The sequence below is a fragment of the Morone saxatilis genome, unplaced genomic scaffold (genome assembly GCF_004916995.1).
Source record: "Morone saxatilis isolate NCDOM2014 unplaced genomic scaffold, NCSU_SB_2.0 Contig15, whole genome shotgun sequence".
NCBI classification, from domain to species: domain Eukaryota; kingdom Metazoa; phylum Chordata; class Actinopteri; family Moronidae; genus Morone; species Morone saxatilis.
In genome coordinates, this window is record NW_023339707.1 from 12,192,483 (window position 1) to 12,212,103 (window position 19,621).

The 19,621-nt window shown below is 40.4% G+C and overlaps 2 protein-coding genes across 4 annotated transcripts; one reads left to right on the top strand and one right to left on the bottom strand.

The window, feature by feature from the left end:
- LOC118324858 (differentially expressed in FDCP 6 homolog) lies at nt 1-9,023 on the bottom strand. Of its 2 annotated transcripts, XM_035657349.1 has the most exons (12): nt 8,928-9,023; nt 7,124-7,264; nt 6,821-7,006; nt 5,699-5,926; nt 5,454-5,600; nt 3,790-3,852; nt 3,548-3,656; nt 3,164-3,462; nt 2,900-3,066; nt 2,004-2,202; nt 1,458-1,548; nt 1-900 (listed from the first exon to the last, which is right to left on the bottom strand). In XM_035657349.1, the coding sequence occupies exons 1-12, from the start codon at nt 9,021-9,023 to the stop codon at nt 704-706; spliced, it is 1,923 nt and encodes a 640-aa protein (XP_035513242.1). In that variant the 3' UTR covers nt 1-703. The 2 variants fall into 2 exon arrangements, with proteins under 2 accessions (XP_035513242.1, XP_035513243.1); XM_035657350.1 differs by lacking the exon at nt 3,790-3,852 and having other exon boundaries at nt 704-900.
- A 1,782-nt stretch (nt 9,024-10,805) lies between these two features.
- On the top strand, nt 10,806-19,621 carry troap (trophinin associated protein). 2 transcript variants are annotated; one of them, XM_035656061.1, is made up of 16 exons: nt 10,806-10,951; nt 11,462-11,548; nt 11,882-12,119; nt 12,202-12,727; nt 13,145-13,263; nt 13,453-13,504; nt 14,564-14,709; nt 14,832-14,886; nt 15,117-15,262; nt 15,390-15,444; nt 15,547-15,629; nt 15,717-15,803; nt 17,219-17,329; nt 17,446-17,749; nt 17,839-18,041; nt 19,035-19,621. In XM_035656061.1, exons 2-16 carry the CDS (start codon nt 11,487-11,489, stop codon nt 19,107-19,109), a joined length of 2,262 nt encoding a protein of 753 aa, XP_035511954.1. In that variant the 5' UTR covers nt 10,806-10,951; nt 11,462-11,486; the 3' UTR covers nt 19,110-19,621. The 2 variants fall into 2 exon arrangements, with proteins under 2 accessions (XP_035511954.1, XP_035511955.1); XM_035656062.1 differs by having other exon boundaries at nt 17,222-17,329.

The following is a 19,621-nucleotide window of genomic DNA, read 5'->3' on the forward strand; positions in this document are numbered from 1 at the left end:
TGGACTTTAAATTGAGATTTTATTGGAAGTGAAGGTTACAATTTCTTTGAAGTGCATGCTGCACATAATTTAACAGAGTACAGATACAGGCAGTAATCAGATTAAGGCATCAATTCACTCTTTTATTTACAATTATGTTAACTAGCTGTAGAAACAGGAAGTTAGATGAGGGTTTCTCTCTCTCTCTCTCCCTTTCCTGTTTATCTGGGCTGACACTTAAACTGAAATGGTGGTAAACTGTAACACTGAACTTTTTTACATCAAAAAGTCAAGCCACCCTCCATCCTCAGAGCAAATACATATATAAAAATGAATCATTACGTGTTTATATTACAAAGCTAAACAAACGAGCTTCCTTGCATTGTATGTAAGTTTTAGCCTTTAAACATCACAACATACATTGTACTTTCAGGATCTTGCCTACGACTCATTTTCTTTGCACTGAGGTATCGTTTATGTCCAGAACAGACCTCACACAGGTTGCAGTCGAAGCATTAGTCGAGCAGTAAACTCTCCTCATTAAAATGTTGCTGCTGTCTGTGAAATGAGGTCAGTAAATTCAACATTTAATAGAAATGCTAGTACTGTAAATTCAGTTTTAAGTGTAGATGTTCCACTGTTTTCATATGGTTCACACATTAGACGGTCAGCCTCTTGCCCTTCCTGTCAGAGGAGATCAACGGAGCCTCTCTGATTCATAGTTTTAGGGAATGTCCATGTCGCCATTAGAGGCGTGGGAGTGGCGTTTCTCTAGATCACATCCAGCTCTGTTGTCAACGTTTTCTTTGCTTTCCTCGTCCTGATCCTCCGATCCTGATCTCCGTCTGAGACGCAACCCGGGATCTCTCTGTGTCGGGATCTGGAAGCTTGAGTAAGAGCTCCCCAACGACGGTCTCTTCTCTAAACGCAAAGACAGGCACAAAATAGATAATTCAGAAAATGCTTACAGCAGGCAAATTGTGTCAGTAAGTTAGAGAGGAAGATGCTGAAATAGAGAATTTGCTAGTTTAAAAATAAATGAACCAGGAAGTATATTTACAGAATATCACCATCATCTGTTTATTCAGTAATCTAAGAAAATGGTGTCACACTAGTCCTTACTTGAAGCAACATTAAATGTCAACCCAACTACAGCCATGGCATTTAACAGTGGCATTTAGTAACCTACAGTACATTCTGGGGAAATAATTACTGTAATAATTAACTATAGTGGATGGAAACACGCAGTATTTCACATTAATTTAGCTGATTTTCTGTAAATTTGGTTAAAATTAGCGCTAAATTTGGATGAAAACTTGGCAATAGCAGGAAATGCACAGGTGTTACTAAAAACATTAATGATGGCTCCATTTTATTCAAATGTCCCAGTGAGTCACAGCAGTGTGACAGTGAGCCTGCGTGCACAATATCAGCCATCATTAGTTTTATTATTTACATGTGCAGAAGGGGACACATACCGCCTGGTCCGATCGGTCGCATCAGTCTGTTCATCTGGACGTTCCAGTGTTTGACGTTGGTGCTCGCCTGGCGAAGTTTCCTCTGGGCAGCCTGTCAGAGAACACCTGTTAGCATTAATGCTAACCACAACTAATAAATATCAGTAATAAGAATCTTCTCACACCAAAGTTATAAAGTTCTGTCCCATTAAAGAGAAAAACATACTGACAGTTATAATACAGGGGCATGGACAGCAGACGAAACATCCCACTTACTCGTCTGTTTAGTTTAATTAATGTCTGTGTTATACTGCTCTCTCTGCAACTACATGCCGCCATCTTGGCTCTGTCATCTTTGTAAAGGAGATTTTAAATCTCAGCGGGCTCTCACCTGCTTAAATGAAGGTTTACAAAACTGAATAAATTAAATTAATTAATAATAATGAACTCATAATAGGGTTGTAATTCAACTTAATAGGTGTACAACATAAAAGTCAAGTCCAAACAGCAGCTGATAGCACCTTTGGTCTCAGTTAAATGTATTATAATGTATTTTTTGGTTCTTACCACTACGTCCTGGTCAACACGGTGCCGGTTGGCGCGGACCTCCTCCAGCTGTCTCTGCGCCTCGTCCAGGGACCGGGATTTGGCCTCCATTTCCTGTTTCAGTTCCTGTTTCTCCCGCTGTGTCTTCAGGATATACTCCTCTTGTTCCTCCTGCAGGGACATCAGGGCCTTCATTTTCTCCTCCTCTTCAGCCAATAACCTGGATGGAGAACACACAGAAAATAACATTTTCTAAAAGAAATGTATGATCAGGCGCATTATTAATATTAGACCTGTACTGTATATTCACAGCATTATGTCTATATCCTTTAAATCGTCCAACCCATACTGCTGCTGTGCATTATTTATTTGCACACAATGCAACTACTTCCCGCTGTGACCTGTGTACATATAACTCTTATTCTATTTTTTCTATTTTTATTATATCTTGTATTTTGCTTTTCTATTTTTTATTTAATGTGCATTTTCTGATCTATTGTGTTATATCTGGAGCTGCTGTAGCGAGTAAAGTGGGATCTTTAAACAGACATGTATGTCGTATTTCAGATATTATAGTGAGCACAGAAGCACACTGCCTGATGCTGAAGCTACTTCTAGATTTATGTGATTGAGTGTTTTACTTGAAAAGTTTGAGAGCACAGAAACAGCGACACAATAGATCTGACTGATGGTAACATTAAACAACTTCCTCTGTTGGCAGCTCAACTTCCTCAGGAACATAACGCAACATGAACTCCTTTTTGCAGCTGAGCTTAATATCTGCCGTCTGCCCACAAATGCACCTCCCTTCTTACAGCTCACAGATAAATGTCTGACTTCTTATGGCGCTGTGAAAGTGTTAATAGTCAATCTAATCACGTGTTATCGGAGATGGGTGGCGATATATAACACTCTACCCTGCTTGAGCATAGCGGAAGGCCTCCTCATCCAACCGGGCTTTGATCTCCTGCTGCAGCGCTTCCTCCAAACGCTTCTGCATCTCCTCCAGTTCCTGGATCCTCTTCCTCTGCCTCTCTGCTTCCTCCTCTTTCAGAGCCATCTCTGCCTGCATACTGACCCGGGCCTAGAGATACACAGCAAGAAGCACAGGAATCAACACTGAAATCTTTCTGTGACTGAATTCGAACTCTTATTTTCTACTTCTTTGCCTCCTCTCTCACCTCCTCAGCCTCTCGCAGTTGGATCTCCAGAGCCCGCTGGAGTTGTTCATGCTGCTGGCGCCTCCTCTGCTCATCTTGCTCCAGGAGGGCCTGAGCCTGCTTTTGCGCCTCCTTCAGGAGGTCTAGCTCTGCCAGCTTACGCTCCCGCTCCTCCTGCAGGGCCCGGAGCCTCTGCAGCTCCTCCTCCTTGGCCTGTTGTCTCTTCTCCCGCTGCTCCCGATGTTCGCGTCGCTTCAGCTTCAGATCTTTGTGGAGGGACGTTTTCCCTTCCACATGCAGCCTGATGGCTGTTTGAATGGCTGGGAAGAAGATGAAGATGACGCTTTTAAGATCAATCCATGACTTATTAGTGATCGGTATCAGCAAATATGAGTCTCCTCTGACCTGTAGTCCACTCCTGTCTCTGTTTGGTGTCTGAGGCGCTCATCTCATAAGTCTTGGAGAGTGTTTTCAGACAAAACATGCACCTCTTCCCATCCCGGTCTGGCAGCACCTTTTCAACAAGTGAAACAGTCAGTTTATCAATGATTATCCCTTCATCATACATTGTTTTTTTTGTTTTCTTTTACATTTGTTATGACCATTTCTTAAATATACAGTTGTTAGTAGAAAAATGGTAAACTCACTGGGAAAAGGATGTTTTTGATCCATTTTGTACGACCAAACAATATTTGATCATCGTCTACTTCCTATAATAAAGCATGATTTTAGAATGATTGCTTGTTTTCCTTTGGAGTAACACATGTGTGTGTAGTGCTCTTGCTCAAACAAATAACAGAACTTATCCAGATTTCTGTTTGTCATTATTTAGCGTGGTACCACGTGGCATTGATGGGCTAATAATTGACTTGTGTTAACATCAAAAGCCAGCAAAACAGCAAAAACCCCTCGACTCCAGCTCTACTACTATAGGCTCCATATTCAGAAAGGGTCATTCATGAGCGTGAGGCTGGCAGACTGAGTCCAGTTCACTTGAGCTCTGTGAGGAAATCTCAAATCTGATTGTGAAACGAGGTTCAATATCCAACTGTTGTTCTTTTTATAAACTTGATGGTTCCCAACCTTTTTTGGAGTATAACACCTCAATGAGAAGCTCTGTCTACTCGGGGACTGTTTGAAACGTAATGGGGGTAGGGAAGTTCAGAAAGGGGGAGGGTTATGTATTTGTTCTCCTTGCTGAAAGGAGGGAAGTCTAAATTCTTTGGTAAAGAGGGGGGGAGGGTCTTTGATGATTAGTGACACGTCATTTGTCACTATTCAGCAACTCCCACCTTCACTTTAATATGAATCATAACCCACAGCCCAACAATAGTAGGGTAAAATGTTTAAAATGACACACCTATTGAGTCAAAAAAGACTGTCTGGGATATTTGGTAAAGTAATTGTACTTTAATTGCAGGTGTGGGCACTATCTGAATATTATAATTATTCCATTAACTTGCTAAATGGGAACTCCACTGACTTTACAAATCAAAGTTTTGAGGAGTCCTAGATGTAGTTGTATAAAGCTGTAAGAAGCCCTTTATGTTTCCAGACTGCGTGAAATCTGATAAATGGTTTGGAGCTGAAGACCAGCTTTGAAAATGAAACAGATCTGGGTTGTGGAGTTAGAAAGAAGAGCGTTTCCCAGTCCCTGTAGCCGACTCCTCACCCCTGCTTGAGGCTACATTCGCTGCATCTAGCTAAAGACACCTGAAACTGTCAGTGGTTAAGTTGCACTGTGGATAATGTGGTTGCCATGTTATGACACAGAAGAGAAATACATGGAATAAATTTGATCCTTTTTTATGAACATTGTGAGTCCGACAATTTTATAGGAGCGCTCAGTGGAGTACTCTTTTAAAGTTTAGTACATAATCTTAAATTATATGTGCACTTTAGGAAATAAGAGAACTTCATGTTCTGTGTTCCTCCTCACCCCAATAATTTTCATACAGTCCATTATGACTCCTGGTTGCACATGTCTGTTCAATTCTTTTATGTGAACTATGTGAGTCCTGAAGAGCTAACATTTCCTGTAATTTACAAGAAAACCCAAAGACATGAAACAAACATCTCTTAACCAACGTGTGAACCTCTCAGCTTCATCTCGCGACACCTTGGGGGAGTCCCCACCCCCAGGTTGGGAACCGTGGGCTTAAAGAATGAGAATTTGACTCAAATGTACAAAAGAAAGCAAATGAGCAGTATGTATTTCTTTTTTTGGACAAACTAACAAAGAAAACATTGTTATAAAAAGTTCTCTCAGGTGTTACCTGCGTTTGAAAGATGATCACCTCCAGCTGCTTACCTCCACACAGCAGTTCCCATCCAGAGCGATGTTGCCTTGGCAGTCCTTGCGGTCCTCCCCGGTGTAGTAGGACAAGTTGCTTGGCCTTAAGGTGAACCATCGTTCCTTCCAGTTCCTCCTCAGTTGGCCTTTCTTCCACAGATAACCCTGTATGCACCCCGACCGACACACACACCGTCACTGACACAATGCCGAGCATGTCAGGAACCAAAACACAGACTTCTAGTGGCAGATGGGTCTCCTACCTCTTTGAGGACATCGCCAACTATCTCCCTGTATACTTCTTCTATAGCCATGCTGATTATGCTCTTCTCAATTCCCCTGGTTATCTTTCCCGAGTTCATCATCTCCAGAAAAATCCAAACAGTAATGCCGCTCTGCTGCACTGAGTCTTGGGAGAAGAAGTCCTCTAATTCTACACAGTTGAACTCAATACTCATAGCCATGCAAACCTTCTTGAGGAGGTACTCCACCTGAAGAGGAAAAGAAACCCACAATCTTGAGAGTCAGAAAAAAGGTTCATTTGAATGTCTTTGGTGCATTATACTCAAGGGAGGAAGTACCCAAGTAACTGACTAATTAAGGCAGTTATCTCTTTGAAAATTATCAAATACTTTTTTCCTGTTGTTTGTTTTTTTTTGGTACTGACTTTTATTGCCCATATCAAAATTAGCTTTTATTTATATTGATTCTTAATTAAACTATTTAATTAAATTAAACTTCTTAAGCTACTAACTACTTAAGTAACGGTATTTATGACACTAGTACTCAATACACCACAGATTTCTTTGTTCTGTGGTCGGTGTGTGAAGCATGTAGCAAAATAGAACTGGATAATGTTGTTCTTAAACTCAGCACGATAGAAACTATGCTGCCCTTGAAATTTAGGTCTTTCTCTTGGCAGCAGCTGTGAAAAACACACGACAGGAAACCAAAACGAGAGGTTGCAAGTGAGAAACAAGCCCACACTGCTGCATGAAAAGAGCAGCGTGTTCCATGATGGTAAGAAACAAGGTTTCAGCCAGGGTATATTTTGTGGTTGTCAAAGATCCAACACCATTTTTAGGTCACAGATTACTGACTACAGTCTACAGATTGTACCCAACAACAGAGCACAATAACTTGAAATATCCATGTGGTTAAATTTAGAAACGTCAAAGTGTCACTATCATCACACACCACCACGATCAACAATGACTTCAAGATGTGCAAATGTGTTTGGTTTTATACTCCTACTAAGAAAATGTATTTTTTCCCAGTCCTGTAATTTTTTGACTGAAATACAAGACAAAAAAACAAACAAATACCTCATATTCCAAGTAAAAGCATATACACTAAATATGTAAATATGTTCTAGTTGAACCTACCTCATCAGGGACCATAACCAAAGGGTACTTGTCTTCTGAGAGAAAATTAAAGAGGCACCAAAGCCGAAAAGCATCCTTCTCTGGCAGAACAGTGCTGCTGGTTTTATCCGTCTGGTAGTTTTTCTTTGCCGTAAGAGTCCAACAGAGTTCGTCTACGTTTTCCTTAATAAAAGAACCTTCAATAACCTACAACAACAAAATGCAAAGATTGTAAAAAACTGCATTCTTGACTACATGGCATTACAGTTTCACAAAATAAAAAGAGCATATGTATATGTGTATATATATGTGTGCTTTTATTACCTTATCCAGGATGTATTTGTTGAGGTAGGGCATATAACCCTGACTGGAAACTGGACCATCATCATCATCCCTGAAGTGCTCCTCTAAAGCCACGGGGTCATGTGGGATACACAAAACTGTGCACAGGTTGTGGGACAGGACCTGAAACATTTAAATGTACAGGACAGAAATATTATTTTTTTTTAAAAGGCCACACTAGAGCAAACAGATGCAGAGCTAGTTAGATAAATCAAATAATCTTTTTACTGGCACGAATGTTAATGTTAGATTATTGCCAAAACTAAATGACACACTTAAAATCAAGTGGATAGTTGTTTGTTTGCTGGGTTTGTTTAACTACAGGCCAACCAATTAAGAGATATAAGTTATGTTTTGAGTTTTACAGAACTGAAATTTTTTATTTTCCTAAGAATAATTTTGTTTGGTGTGAAAAAAGGTGTTAAAAAAAATATAAAAAAATGTGGGTGGCTGAAGTCAGCACGAAACGAGGAGGCGGTGACAGACAAACTAAAAAAACAGCGTAAAGACAAACAGTAAAACAACATGAAGTCATAACAATAAAAAATAGGAATAAAAGTTATATAAGAGAAATAATATAAATAAAAATTAAATAAAACAAAGAGAAGGAAATCAAATAGATATGCTAAAAAAGATGACATTACAAGCTATAAGTAACATAAACTTATTATTATATTATATATATTATCAGTGTAAAACTATTATTATTATTATTAGTGTACTACAAGTTTTACCATTAATGTGTCAAAAAGGATTTAACTTAATACAACCAGGCTTTTACTTTTACGTCAATACATTTCTTGAAATGAGAGTGTGCAACATCTTGAGATATCTGATGCATTTTATCAGACGTTTAGTCTTCGTTTGTTGAGCCATAACCACATCCTGTCTCCACTGCACTACACATCTGTCATTTCTGAGGCCTCGGCATGCAAACGGCTTTCTTCTAAAGAACATGGTGCCTGTACGCAAGCTGCATGCATGAGGGGGATAAGCCTAGTCATGAGGCTGACTCCCCGCGAGCCAAAAGCGGCAGGCAGCACATCGCAGAAACGTGGAGGTGGCTGAAAATGGAGTCCACACCGAGACCAAGTGACGTAACGATGAGATCAACAGAAATACAGTGGATTCATTGAAGCCTTGGGGCAAGAGACAACAATCACCAACATGTTTCCACTTTGTCCTTGCTCTAACTGTAACAATGTTCTTCTTACATACACAGGCTCATGGTGCGAAGATACTCTATTCAACAGGCTGTTTCTCTGCTCAGGTCCAGTGCCAGAGGACCCTTTGCACTACAAGCTGGTACATGGAGGCCCAGAGCAAGCACAGCTTGGAGATGAGGGCTCCCATTCATATACAGACTGAGAGCAAACTGTTACTCTCGTGCTCTTGCCACACAGAGGTGCCAATTGTGCCCTCTTCCAGCAGTGAAAGCATTTTACGCGAAAATATATGGAACAAATTTGTTCCTTGTTGCACAGCATGTGGTTTAAAGACTGAGTTTCACACAGGAAATAATGAAGATGATCAGTAATATTAGACTGCATAGACCATTATTTTCTAAAGCATTTAGGACCAAATATAACAAACAAACGGTGAACAAACACAGTTGTGACATTTAGTTTGCTGAGCTCTTCAAATATTTTCACCTCTTCTTCCTCAGAGCGAGCCCATGTGATTGAATACGAATTGAAAAGGAAATGAGGCAACATAGTAAAAAAGTGAGTGAGTTTTTTAGACTACAAAAAGAAAAGGTTTCCTAAAGTCCAGGTAGTCCACTCACCTTCAGCTGAGACTTGGACACCTTACCGCTCTTCTCCAGATCCAGGGCTGTGAAACCGTACCAGATGGACTTGAGCAGCTCAGACCGCAGGTCCATGTCTACTGCAGAGTTACTTTATGGTTTCCTCCTCTACGTCTCTTCTTCTTCCCTCTGCTGTTGACACGGCCCCTGGGTGACAGGCTGACACCCACGTTGTGTTGCTGCTGTCAGGCAGGCGTGGGGCTTTACCAGGCCACTGGCAGCGACACCTGCAGGGCTTCCACAGTCACTGACGGAGAGGGAGGGTCTGAGTGTTTTCTACATGTTCTGGTCCTGCCTTCCAGTGGTGAAAGGAAAATATTCAGATCATTTAAAGCAGAAACATTACCACAATATACAAATACTCCATTACAACTGTACTTAGTATACTTTAGTATTGAGAGTGTCCCTTTAAAACTGTTATATTCTCCCTATTGTTGTATGTTGTTACATTATGTGCTATTATTTTATCATTAAATTATCATTACTGATGCATTAAGGTGTAATCAGCATGTTGTAGGTGGAGCTAATTGTGTACATTGTTGGGTACTCAGTCAAATCTTAATCTGCACAATAACAAGAAACTAAGGTTGTTAAATTAATGTAGTGGAGTATGAATATGAAGTAACATAACGTGTAAAAGCTGGTGATAGTGTAGAAATTACAAGTTATTAAATGTGAATATGACCGGATGAGTCGAGATGTTACGTTTAAGTGTCTTAGAGGTATAAAGAAGCGTGTTTATTTTATTCCTACCTTATTATTTGTGAACTATCTTGTTTTCTCTCTTTGGTCTAACGTTAGCAAACGTTATAAAATAAGTTAGCTTTAGCTCGGGTTTGTAAATGACCTCTCATACATACAGCAGACATTTAACTTAAGCTAAACTTAACAATTAACTATAATGTTTGAGTCTTTTGCATTGTTTTAAAAAAATAATAAACAGACTAAAAGTACCTACGGATAAAGGTGGTTGCAGATGTCTGAATGAACAGCCACAGCTCACATTTTGTCCAGAGTGATTAATAAGATAATAATTACATTTATTAATAATAATAATAATATAGGTTCGTTAGTAATCAGTCTCCTGTCAGCTCCAATGGTGCAATAACAAACACCGCCCTCTAGAGGACATTGTAGGGAAAAAGTATAATTTATATGATTATACCTCCATCTCCTCATTCTGTGTCTATGAAGAGTCCTTAAAATAAAACCGATTCATGCAACAATAAAAGAAATGCTTACAAATTCTAGTGGCTGTTTCCTGACTGTAGCATACATTCATTAAAGGATGAAAATAAAATAAAATAAAAATAAGTCCAGTTGCTGAGGAAGACAGTGAGATTCAGTTGGAAGTACTGGAAAACTTGGTGTTGTAAACTTGTCAAACTACTGTTTTTTTTAGTTATTATTATTATTTTTATTTTATTTTGTATTGTTTTTATTATTGTTGTTATATTTCATACAGTTTTGATGTTTTATGCTTTGTTTTAAGTATTTATTTGTATTTCTTAACTTATATATTGTAGTGTTTATTGTTGCAATGGTTAATATACTTCTATATGTTAGTTATATATATGTGTGTGTGTGTGTGTATTTATATATGGACCCAGCAGGCCTCAATAAAGGTTTAATCGTTTCTATTCTTCCTGCAGACGGGAGAGGCCGCGGCAAAAAGCCATCACGTGGTAAAACAACTTTCGCGTCGTTACCATGGAGCTGTTTATGAAAGCCCGCTTTTCATTGGTCGACGACATTGTCATGGCCAACGTGCGCGCAGTCATTGGTTAATACGGCTTCCCACTGCGACCAATGGCGAGTCGCGCTTTTTACAAACTGCTGCGAGTCCAGGAAGTTGACAGCCCGCTGCGGTGAAAGGACTCAACAAGGGATCTTTAAATCCGCACAAAACGCCTGGAAAACCGGAACATTTGGGATTAATTGTATCAGGAATCCTTAATTGGACGCACAGGAGGAAGTCACAGAGGCTCGTTTCCATTCTGAAAGTATGTAACGTATGTAATAAACTGCTCCATGTAGCATGTACTAAGACTGGTTCATCTCACTGGAGTTAAAGCTGATCTATCTATCTATATAACGTTATATATATATATATATATAGAGAGAGAGAGATAGATATATCTTCTTCATGTTGGCTGTTTGTAACACTGTGTGCAGGCTTACCTACAAACCACTATGTGCTCCTTTGATCGGGCCAATAATGTCCTTATGTGATGCCTGATGAGTTTGTTTTACTTTACTTTTACTCTTCCATCGATGGTGTCATTTGGATGAATGGAGCCTTGCCTTTGTTGGCTTTCTTGTTTCTGTTGCTGTCCCATCTTTGGACCGATTAAATTGTGAATTGTTAAAGCTTTGAAAAGAATTTAACGTTTTGTTTCTGCTGGTGCATGGTTTATGTGTTTTGTTTACTTTTATACACACTTCTCTGTTGGCCTCTTTAGTGTTGCATGCTTGGTTGCTCAATTTTAATTTGCCCTTTGTTGCTCCTTCAGTTGTTCCTCACACCTTGCTATCATTATGGACTCCTCTCCAGTCCTTCGTCAGCAAAGTCAGAACAAAATCCGCACTGACTTTATGAGGTAAGCCAAATTGTGAAGTGCTAGTGCTTTATTTTCTCCTGCCTTTAGAGATTGATATCGAACCTCAGTGCTTTTTTTTTGGTACTGCTCGATATGCGTCAGATTATCAGAGAGAGTCAAGCACTAAATGTCCTGTCAGATTTGTAATATTGTTCACCTATTGTTCTTGACTTAAACTTGTGCCATGTTGTTCTACAAGACAAACATGTTTATGGTTCTCAAAGCAAGGCAGCAAGCATTCGTTTTGGTATTGATACCAAAACTCGTATTGGCTATAGTATCAATAAATATGAGCATGTATTATTTTGCAACTGACTGGTTTTCTCCACACAGAATGAAGAATGTACATAACAAAATGCCAGCACATCCAAAGCCTTCCAAACTCCTGTCCGCACCTCACCCTCCCAACCAGGATATTGAGAACAAGAATCCAGGAAACTCAGAAATCGATAAGAAGGCACCTGTGCGAGCAGGTGTAAGTAGGCTTCCAGTGCTCGCAAAGTCCCTTCGTCTTCAGACTCCCTCCGACTTCAGTCAGTCTCACTGTAGGTGGGAGGAGAAACCTCTGGCTGTAAGTGCCTCCTTCCCATCCTCTACATTGAAGTGTTTTTAATTTAATCCTTCCGTTCCTAATACTTTATCATTTCCTACAGGGGAAAACTAAGAAGAAAAAGCCGTGCACCAGGCCTATACCTTTCAACCTGTCGCAGCCCAAGAGCTCAAGAATGGCCACTGAAAACCAACAGCTCCTGACCGTTTCACAGTCAAGAACTGGCGCTCATGTTGTTAACAATGTATGCAATGGTCGTCTGAAAACCCAACACATTATTGCAAAACCTACTAAACATCCAGCTACCTTAAACAGCCACGTGGACTCAACCAAAGGTTCAGGGGAGTGTAATGGAAAGGCTACAGAAGAAAATGCACCCCAGCTGTCAGGACAGTCAGGGCCTTCCAACACATTTAAGGCTTCAGCCACTTTGTCCCATCCTCTCTCATCCCTTCCTGATAATGCAGTTCAACAGAGCGGCACCACTTCTTCTGCGAAGTCTGCTTTTAACGCAGAAGCCTGTTTGGATAACATGAACCGGCTCAGTCTCAAAGATCAAACCAAGACGTCCCATCCGAGTCAAAACACGCAGCTCACCGCGCAGGGCAATTTCTCCAAAAGTTCAACCGGTAAGTTGAGTGTGTTGTTGGGTTGTGCACAATTTTACAGAAGATATTTGTGTCCTACGTTAGCTTCTATGTAGATACATTTGTGTATGCATTCAGTTGCAAACAGGTTTAACACAAACAGTCCTCCAATAAATCTTAGCTTCAGGAAGGTTTATAATGTTCAGTTTTTGTTGAAGCTGTTACAGAGGTCTTAATTCAACTACGGTCATTTCGAAGGATGATAAAGTTTGTAGTGCTGTATTGCATTATACATGACTCATACATTGTCTGCCCCGTTTATTTGAGGAAACACCTCTCTGTGTAATGCAATATAGTTCAAGGGCACCACGAACTACAGCTTCCATCATAGAGGAAACAACATGAACAGTTTTATATCCTTCATGAATGACAGTCAGCAGTGTCTCTTATGTATTTCAGACAAAGTGGAGAACTTCCAGTCTGACCATGCGGCTTTGCTCAGTATCCTCCGGAATGAGGGAGTAAGTGCCACAGGTCTGGGATCTGCAACTCCACAGTCCAAACCCTATAACTATCTGGTGAGTTGGTTTTATAATTGTTGTTTACGGCCTTCTTTTCCTTTTCTTTTGGTCTCTACGCTGATGTGTTGTTATTGAAGTGTTGGTTTTTAATGGTTGTTTTTGTCTGAATAGTGATTTAATGTTATAAATCTTTAGAATGTGTTAAATAATCATCTGTGTGTTTGATGGTGATTCTCTTGTTTGTAGCCCAAGCGAGTGTCTGTCATGAAGAGTCAGCAAAAATCCGGACCCACTACAGGTAAACACAAGACTGAATGCATTATGTGTGCCTGAATATACAGGATGTGATCACAATGGATATAAAAGTGTTGTTAAATGCATTCACAAGGAAGAAATGTGACGTCTTCTCATTTCATTATAATTTTGTTTGGTTCAAACCAGTTACAGAATTGTGAAGTGACTTCCTGGTACATATATGTATTTGTAGGGCCGCTAACCTTTTATCCAATCACAGGAATATTTGGACATTTTGGGAAATACTATTATAGGATTTCTTGGCCAGGTGCAGTAATTTCCTGGAGTCTCTTCTGGTTGCCTGCCAAGTTACTGTGTCCAACCCACGGATGTATTGAAAGCACTGCATACTGAACACTAAAATTAGTCTCTGGAAGACTTTTGAAAACATAAAACCTCCATAAGTTATAACACAAAGTGTTAAAGTGACCTGGTCCTGTCAACAGTTTTATAAACATCTCTCTCTCAAGTAAAGTCTATGGGGAGAACACTTTTTGGTCTGCAGCCGATTTTTCTGTTCACTGCATCCAGCATCACTGGAGTTGGCAGCGAAATTTAGTGCTGACTCTGTATCCAGCTCTCATACAATACATTCATATCCCAGCCAAGAAACAGTCCAGCACATAACCCCATGAAACACTGCAACGTGACGTTTTTACACAGTAAAGATTTTTGTACAGATTAAAGAAACAAAATATAACGTTTTAATTAGTTAGCTTCAGCCAGGCTAGCTGTTTCCCCCTGTTTTCAGACTTTATGCTAAGCTAACTGGCAGATGGCTCCATCTTCATCTGTACCACGCAAACATAAGAATGGTATTTACCTTTTTATCTGACTTTCAGCAAGACGGTGAATTCTGCTTTTATTGTTGTTTTATCTATAGGATATCAACAATTAGGTCAAACAGCCCAAAGTGATGTCTTTTGACAACGAGATTTAGTACTTGTAAACCTGAACCGTATTCAATATTACTTTAGTTAGATGACAAACAATGCAATGTAAATTAATTGGATGTCAGTCTTGCGTGTCAATTGAATCTGTCCTCTTCGTGCTCGTCTTACAGGATCAATGAAGTTGGTGCAGTTCTCCCCGGACTCCGCTGCACTGCAAAGTATCCTGCAGAATGAAGGAGTGAAGGTCGGAGGGCCTGTGGGGGCCACACCCAAAAACTCTGCCCGTCCGTCAGGCAGAGGCACTTCAGTCTACACAGTACGTATACATTACATTTCAATACTTTTTTTTTTTACTTCTTATTTTCTTTGTCCTTTTCGTTTGTTACGTTGCTTTTGAATCCCAAACAGTTTAATTGACTGTGTTGCTTCCTTTCTCAGGCTCAGAGAGTGCCGGCTAGAAAGAATCATGCAGAGGCACCCGGAGGACCAGCAGGTAAGATGCAGATCTATAGGATATCAACAATTAAATACATATGCAAGTCAAAAGAGCTCAAAGGGATGTATGTCTTGTGATGATGAGAAACAGAAAAGTAGACTAATTTTAGCACTTGTAAACCTTATGAGTATTCAATATTACTTTGTTATGTATGAAGTTAGATAACAAACAATGCGATGTAAATTAATTGGTCAATTGAATCTGTCCTCTTTGTGCTCGTCTTACAGGATCAATGAAGTTGGTGCAGTTCACTCCGGACTCCGCTGCACTGCAAAGTATCCTGCAGAATGAAGGAGTGAAGGTCGGAGGGCCTGTGGGGGCCACACCCCTAAACTCTGCCCGTCCGTCAGGCAGAGGCACTTCAGTCTACACAGTATGTATACATTACTTTAGTTTTCACTGCAGCTCTTCTTCTCTACCTGTTGCATTTTTTTTTAGCTTATTATATTGCTTTTGAAACACACACACAGTTTCATTTGCTGTGCTGCTTCCTTTCTCAGGCTCAGAGAGTGCCGAATAGAAAAAACCGTGCAGAGGCAACCGGAGGACCAGTAGGTAAGCTACAGAAACGTTGTTCTCTTGTTATCTTATGGAACCTAATGCATCCTTATCTCTCTGTCCTTTTACCCTGTTGTGACGCGGCTGTTTTATCCTCAGCAGGAGTGCTCAAAGAGAGTCCGCTGAAGAAATGGACTCCACAGAGAGTCCGCGACACCAGGCATCAGCCCATGTCTGCTATGGTCGGTACAGGATATGTTCACACTCTGTCTGTTCGGTAGGTAGTGTTTCTCCCAGTCGCGCCCTAATCTGGTGATTGTTGTTTTCAGAAATGGCATCTGTCGACACATCAGTCACCATACGCCGGCACCCCCGGAGTGCGGGTGTGCAAAACCAACCCTCAGCCGTGCCAGGAGGTAAGAGCAGGAAATCATGTCTATTTTATGATGTGTTTAGAGCTTATACACAAATGTGTCTGAAAGACTATCAAAAAAAACAAAAAGAGAAACATCATCTGTGTGTACAGATAAAAATGTGGAGTAAAAAAATGTTCTTGAAGGGTCTTTCAATAAATTCAAGGCAGCTACAACAAGGGCTTTATAGCTACTAAATGATGCAGCATTTTAGAAATGTAAAGGCGAGGCTTTAAAAACAAAGCAGCCTGTGTTTTTAGGATTAAGCCGAGGTCTTCGCCTTACCAACTGTTGGTGGGGCAGAAGTGTTTCTGTAATAAAATGGATATATCTCTATATATCTATATATCTCTCTGTAGGTCTGAAAATGCTTAAATATAAACCTCAGGAAGAGCCACAGAGGAGGGTTCCCTCTCCTAGAATGCACAGACATGCAATACATGTCACAAGTACAGAGCAGACCATCATATCATATCACATCACGTCATAGAAAGAGAGGGGAAGAGAAACTTGGAGGCATGTGGGAACAGAAACAAAAAGACAGTTGGAGAAATGCAGCGTTTTTTCGAAAGATTACAGTTGTCTTCTCGTCGGCAAGACAAATCTGGACTATAAGGACCAGGATTAAGAGATTAATTGAGACGGAGACTGGCCCACCGAAAGGATAATGGTATCAGCTGCAAGGCCTAAACTAATCTGAGAATAGGCACAAATTGAAAGCTAAGGTGATCAAATGAGATTAACAGAGTCCGATTGTCTGAAGTCAGCAGGGAGGTCGTTCCAGAAGAATAATGTCGTTGTTAGTTGGGAAAATTTGGATTTAACAACTGAGATATTCAGCCCTGCAAAACCTAAGACAGCCGTTGGACAATGTTGGGCCATCGGTGAGCGTCTGTAGCACATGTTTCTGCTGTGTGTTCTGCAATGTTGGCACTTGTCTGCCCTCGTCTGTGGATTTTCCATCGGTGGGAAAAAATCACTCTGATTGGCTGTTAAACGAATCAGAGGAACAGAAGTGAGCAAAGCTGCAAACAACTTCATCAAGAGGGCACGCACTAAAGGATCGTCTAATTTTTCAACCTCACCCAATCTGATCACTCCATTACACAGATATTTTAACAACAAGCGGCTGTTTTACAAAACCGTCTGAGTGAGAGCGAGCGAACCTACATCCATACGGCTGATTTTGTTTATATCCGCAGTCCTCAGACTTCTGATCGAATGCAGACTACCACCACCTGCTGAAAGTTAATGGCGATGACCACTGTTGCATTGAATGAGACCTCTTAAAATGGAATAACTACAATACATTGCAATGTGTGACATTATGCAATAGTTACCATCAATCATATTTTTCTTACCAGAAACAAATATATTGAGCTCTGTATCACTATTGATCTGTCTTCCTTGTTTGTTAGCAGGAGGTTGTCCAGAGATTATTTGATGATCAAGAGGACGAGCAGAGTGCGAACGTGACAGACAAAGATCCTGAGACACAAGCAGAGCAGCTCCCAGTTCGAGCCACGACTGTAAACCTTACAGCCATACAGAGATCCATATTCAATTAAGTTCTTGTTATTCATTTAGAATATATCATAAAATCATTGTATTGTATGCTGTTTGTTGTCCCCCCTCACTCCTCCAGACTAAATCCCACTGTGAAGAAAAGGTAAAGACGAGCAGCGACGAGGACGAGGACGAGGAGCAGAGGATTGTGGGAGGACAGCCATTCCTCCAAGCACCGCAAAGAGAGTCTGTCATTTTTTTCTCAACGGGAAAAAAGCTGTTAAGAGCCCCACGTTTTGTGCAGCAGGAGAGCTCGGACCATCACGAGCAGCATGGCCCGTTTTCATCAGAACAGAGGAAGGTGCTGCCAGTACACGAAGAGGCGTCGCCTGTGTCGGAACCGACCAGTCGTATCAACCCTCCTGTTCAGAGTCTGCACAGAGGTAACACTGACATCTCACCCTCCACACGATGATTAATCTTCTACTGTTACACAAGCACAGAATTGTGATATATTATTATTATATTGCAGGCCACATTGTTCAGAAGACTTGTAGTCTGAGTCCTGCAGTGGCGATGCTGCGTAAGCGTCTTCCTCCTCTGGAAGAGCTGCGCATGGACGAGGAGGTGGCCACCTACACCTCGGCGTCTGTCCTGGCTACTCCTGGGTTTCTCCCCTCTCGGCCCCGCTGTGGAAACCCGCTGGCCTCCATCCTGCACTTTGAAGAGGCCTCTGTGAGTGCACGTTCCATTTTTATGTTAAATAAAACAACCAGCACAGGTCATCAGAGCAAAACATTCAAATGGCAATTTATTTTGACAAAATAATTTGTATCTCTGCAATATGAAAATGTTATAAAACAGCATATATTCCAAAAACTAATAAGACTAACAGTCTACAGCCATGCCATAGGCTCTGTGAGGCTGTACTTAGGCAGAGCGATGCGTTAAGCTACATGCTAACATAACAGGTAAAGTTTTTACCATATTCAAATCTGCTAATTAGCACTAAACACAAAGCACAGCTGAGGCTGATGGAAAGTGGATACATTGATGTTGTTATATGAAAGGTTGAGGAATCACTAAAGTTATTAAAATTCATCAAGAGCAGAACAATTATTGTCTGAACACGATTTCATGGTCATTTCACTCAAAAACCACAAATATCAACTTTATGGTGGTGCTAGAAGAAAAATCAGAGGATCAACAGAGTCAGCGGGTTTCATCCTCTGGAGACCATTAATATCTGTACAAACTTTAATGAGAATCCATCCAGTAGAAGTTGAGATATTTCAGTCACAGCCACCCCTAGAGCCACACAGTAAGAACTAGAAACAAGACTGACTGTGTAAAGCCTTGTGGACCCTGGAATCACCCCACAACAGTGACCACTTTCCTATAATTAAAGCCCTGCCATTAGTGTGTTGTGAGGGTGGCACTAGAGGAAATGTCATGTGATTATTAAGATCATATTAGGTTTTGGTACATATTGTTCTGTGTTTTAAGCATTGATGAGTCGAATCTATCAGGTTTAATCTCTGTTGACTGAGTGCAGATACTGTAGGTTAACGCTGTGCCACAGTTCCACATTACATTCAAGTGAAGCTTATTTCAGTATGATGAAACGGAGTGTGGTCAGTGACATCCTAGACTGCACATAGATCTGTCAAACATTATGCATATGCACAGACACACAATATAAACATCGATCTTCGTTTTGTTTTCCAGAGATTTGTTCCAATCGGCTGCGATCTCTCGTCTGGACCTTCCTCTCCACAGAGCTCTCCACTGCAGGAGAGATAACTTGCACTACAAGTACAGTATTTGTTGTACTGTGAATATCCAGAGTGGATAAGCTTACTCTGAAACTGAACTTTTTTTCTTTAATGGAACTCAAGTGATGTTTGTCCAACACTGTTGTTACTGGCCTTAAAACAAGTCCAAAGAAAGCTGCTGGTGTTGTTTTTTAGAAACCATCAACCTTTTTGTCCTATAAATGTTAATGATAGCTGTTAGTAGATGCTTTCTAAAAAATAAAATAAAGGTTATTTCTGTTTAATAATGCATCTTTTACACTGCAGGCACTCATGTAGATGCACAATTATTAGAAACAATGTCTATGACTGAATCAAGAACGAATTATTGAAAAAATAAATGTTTAAAAGGTCACTGAAGACTCTGGATGTAATCAGTGTTATAGCTACAGTAAACATATAGATTAGAATGATCAGAGCATTGATATTGGATGTTTTTTAACACCCCAGACTCTTTTTGTGCGGGCTGATTAATGTTTTTGATGTACAGTGTTTATAATA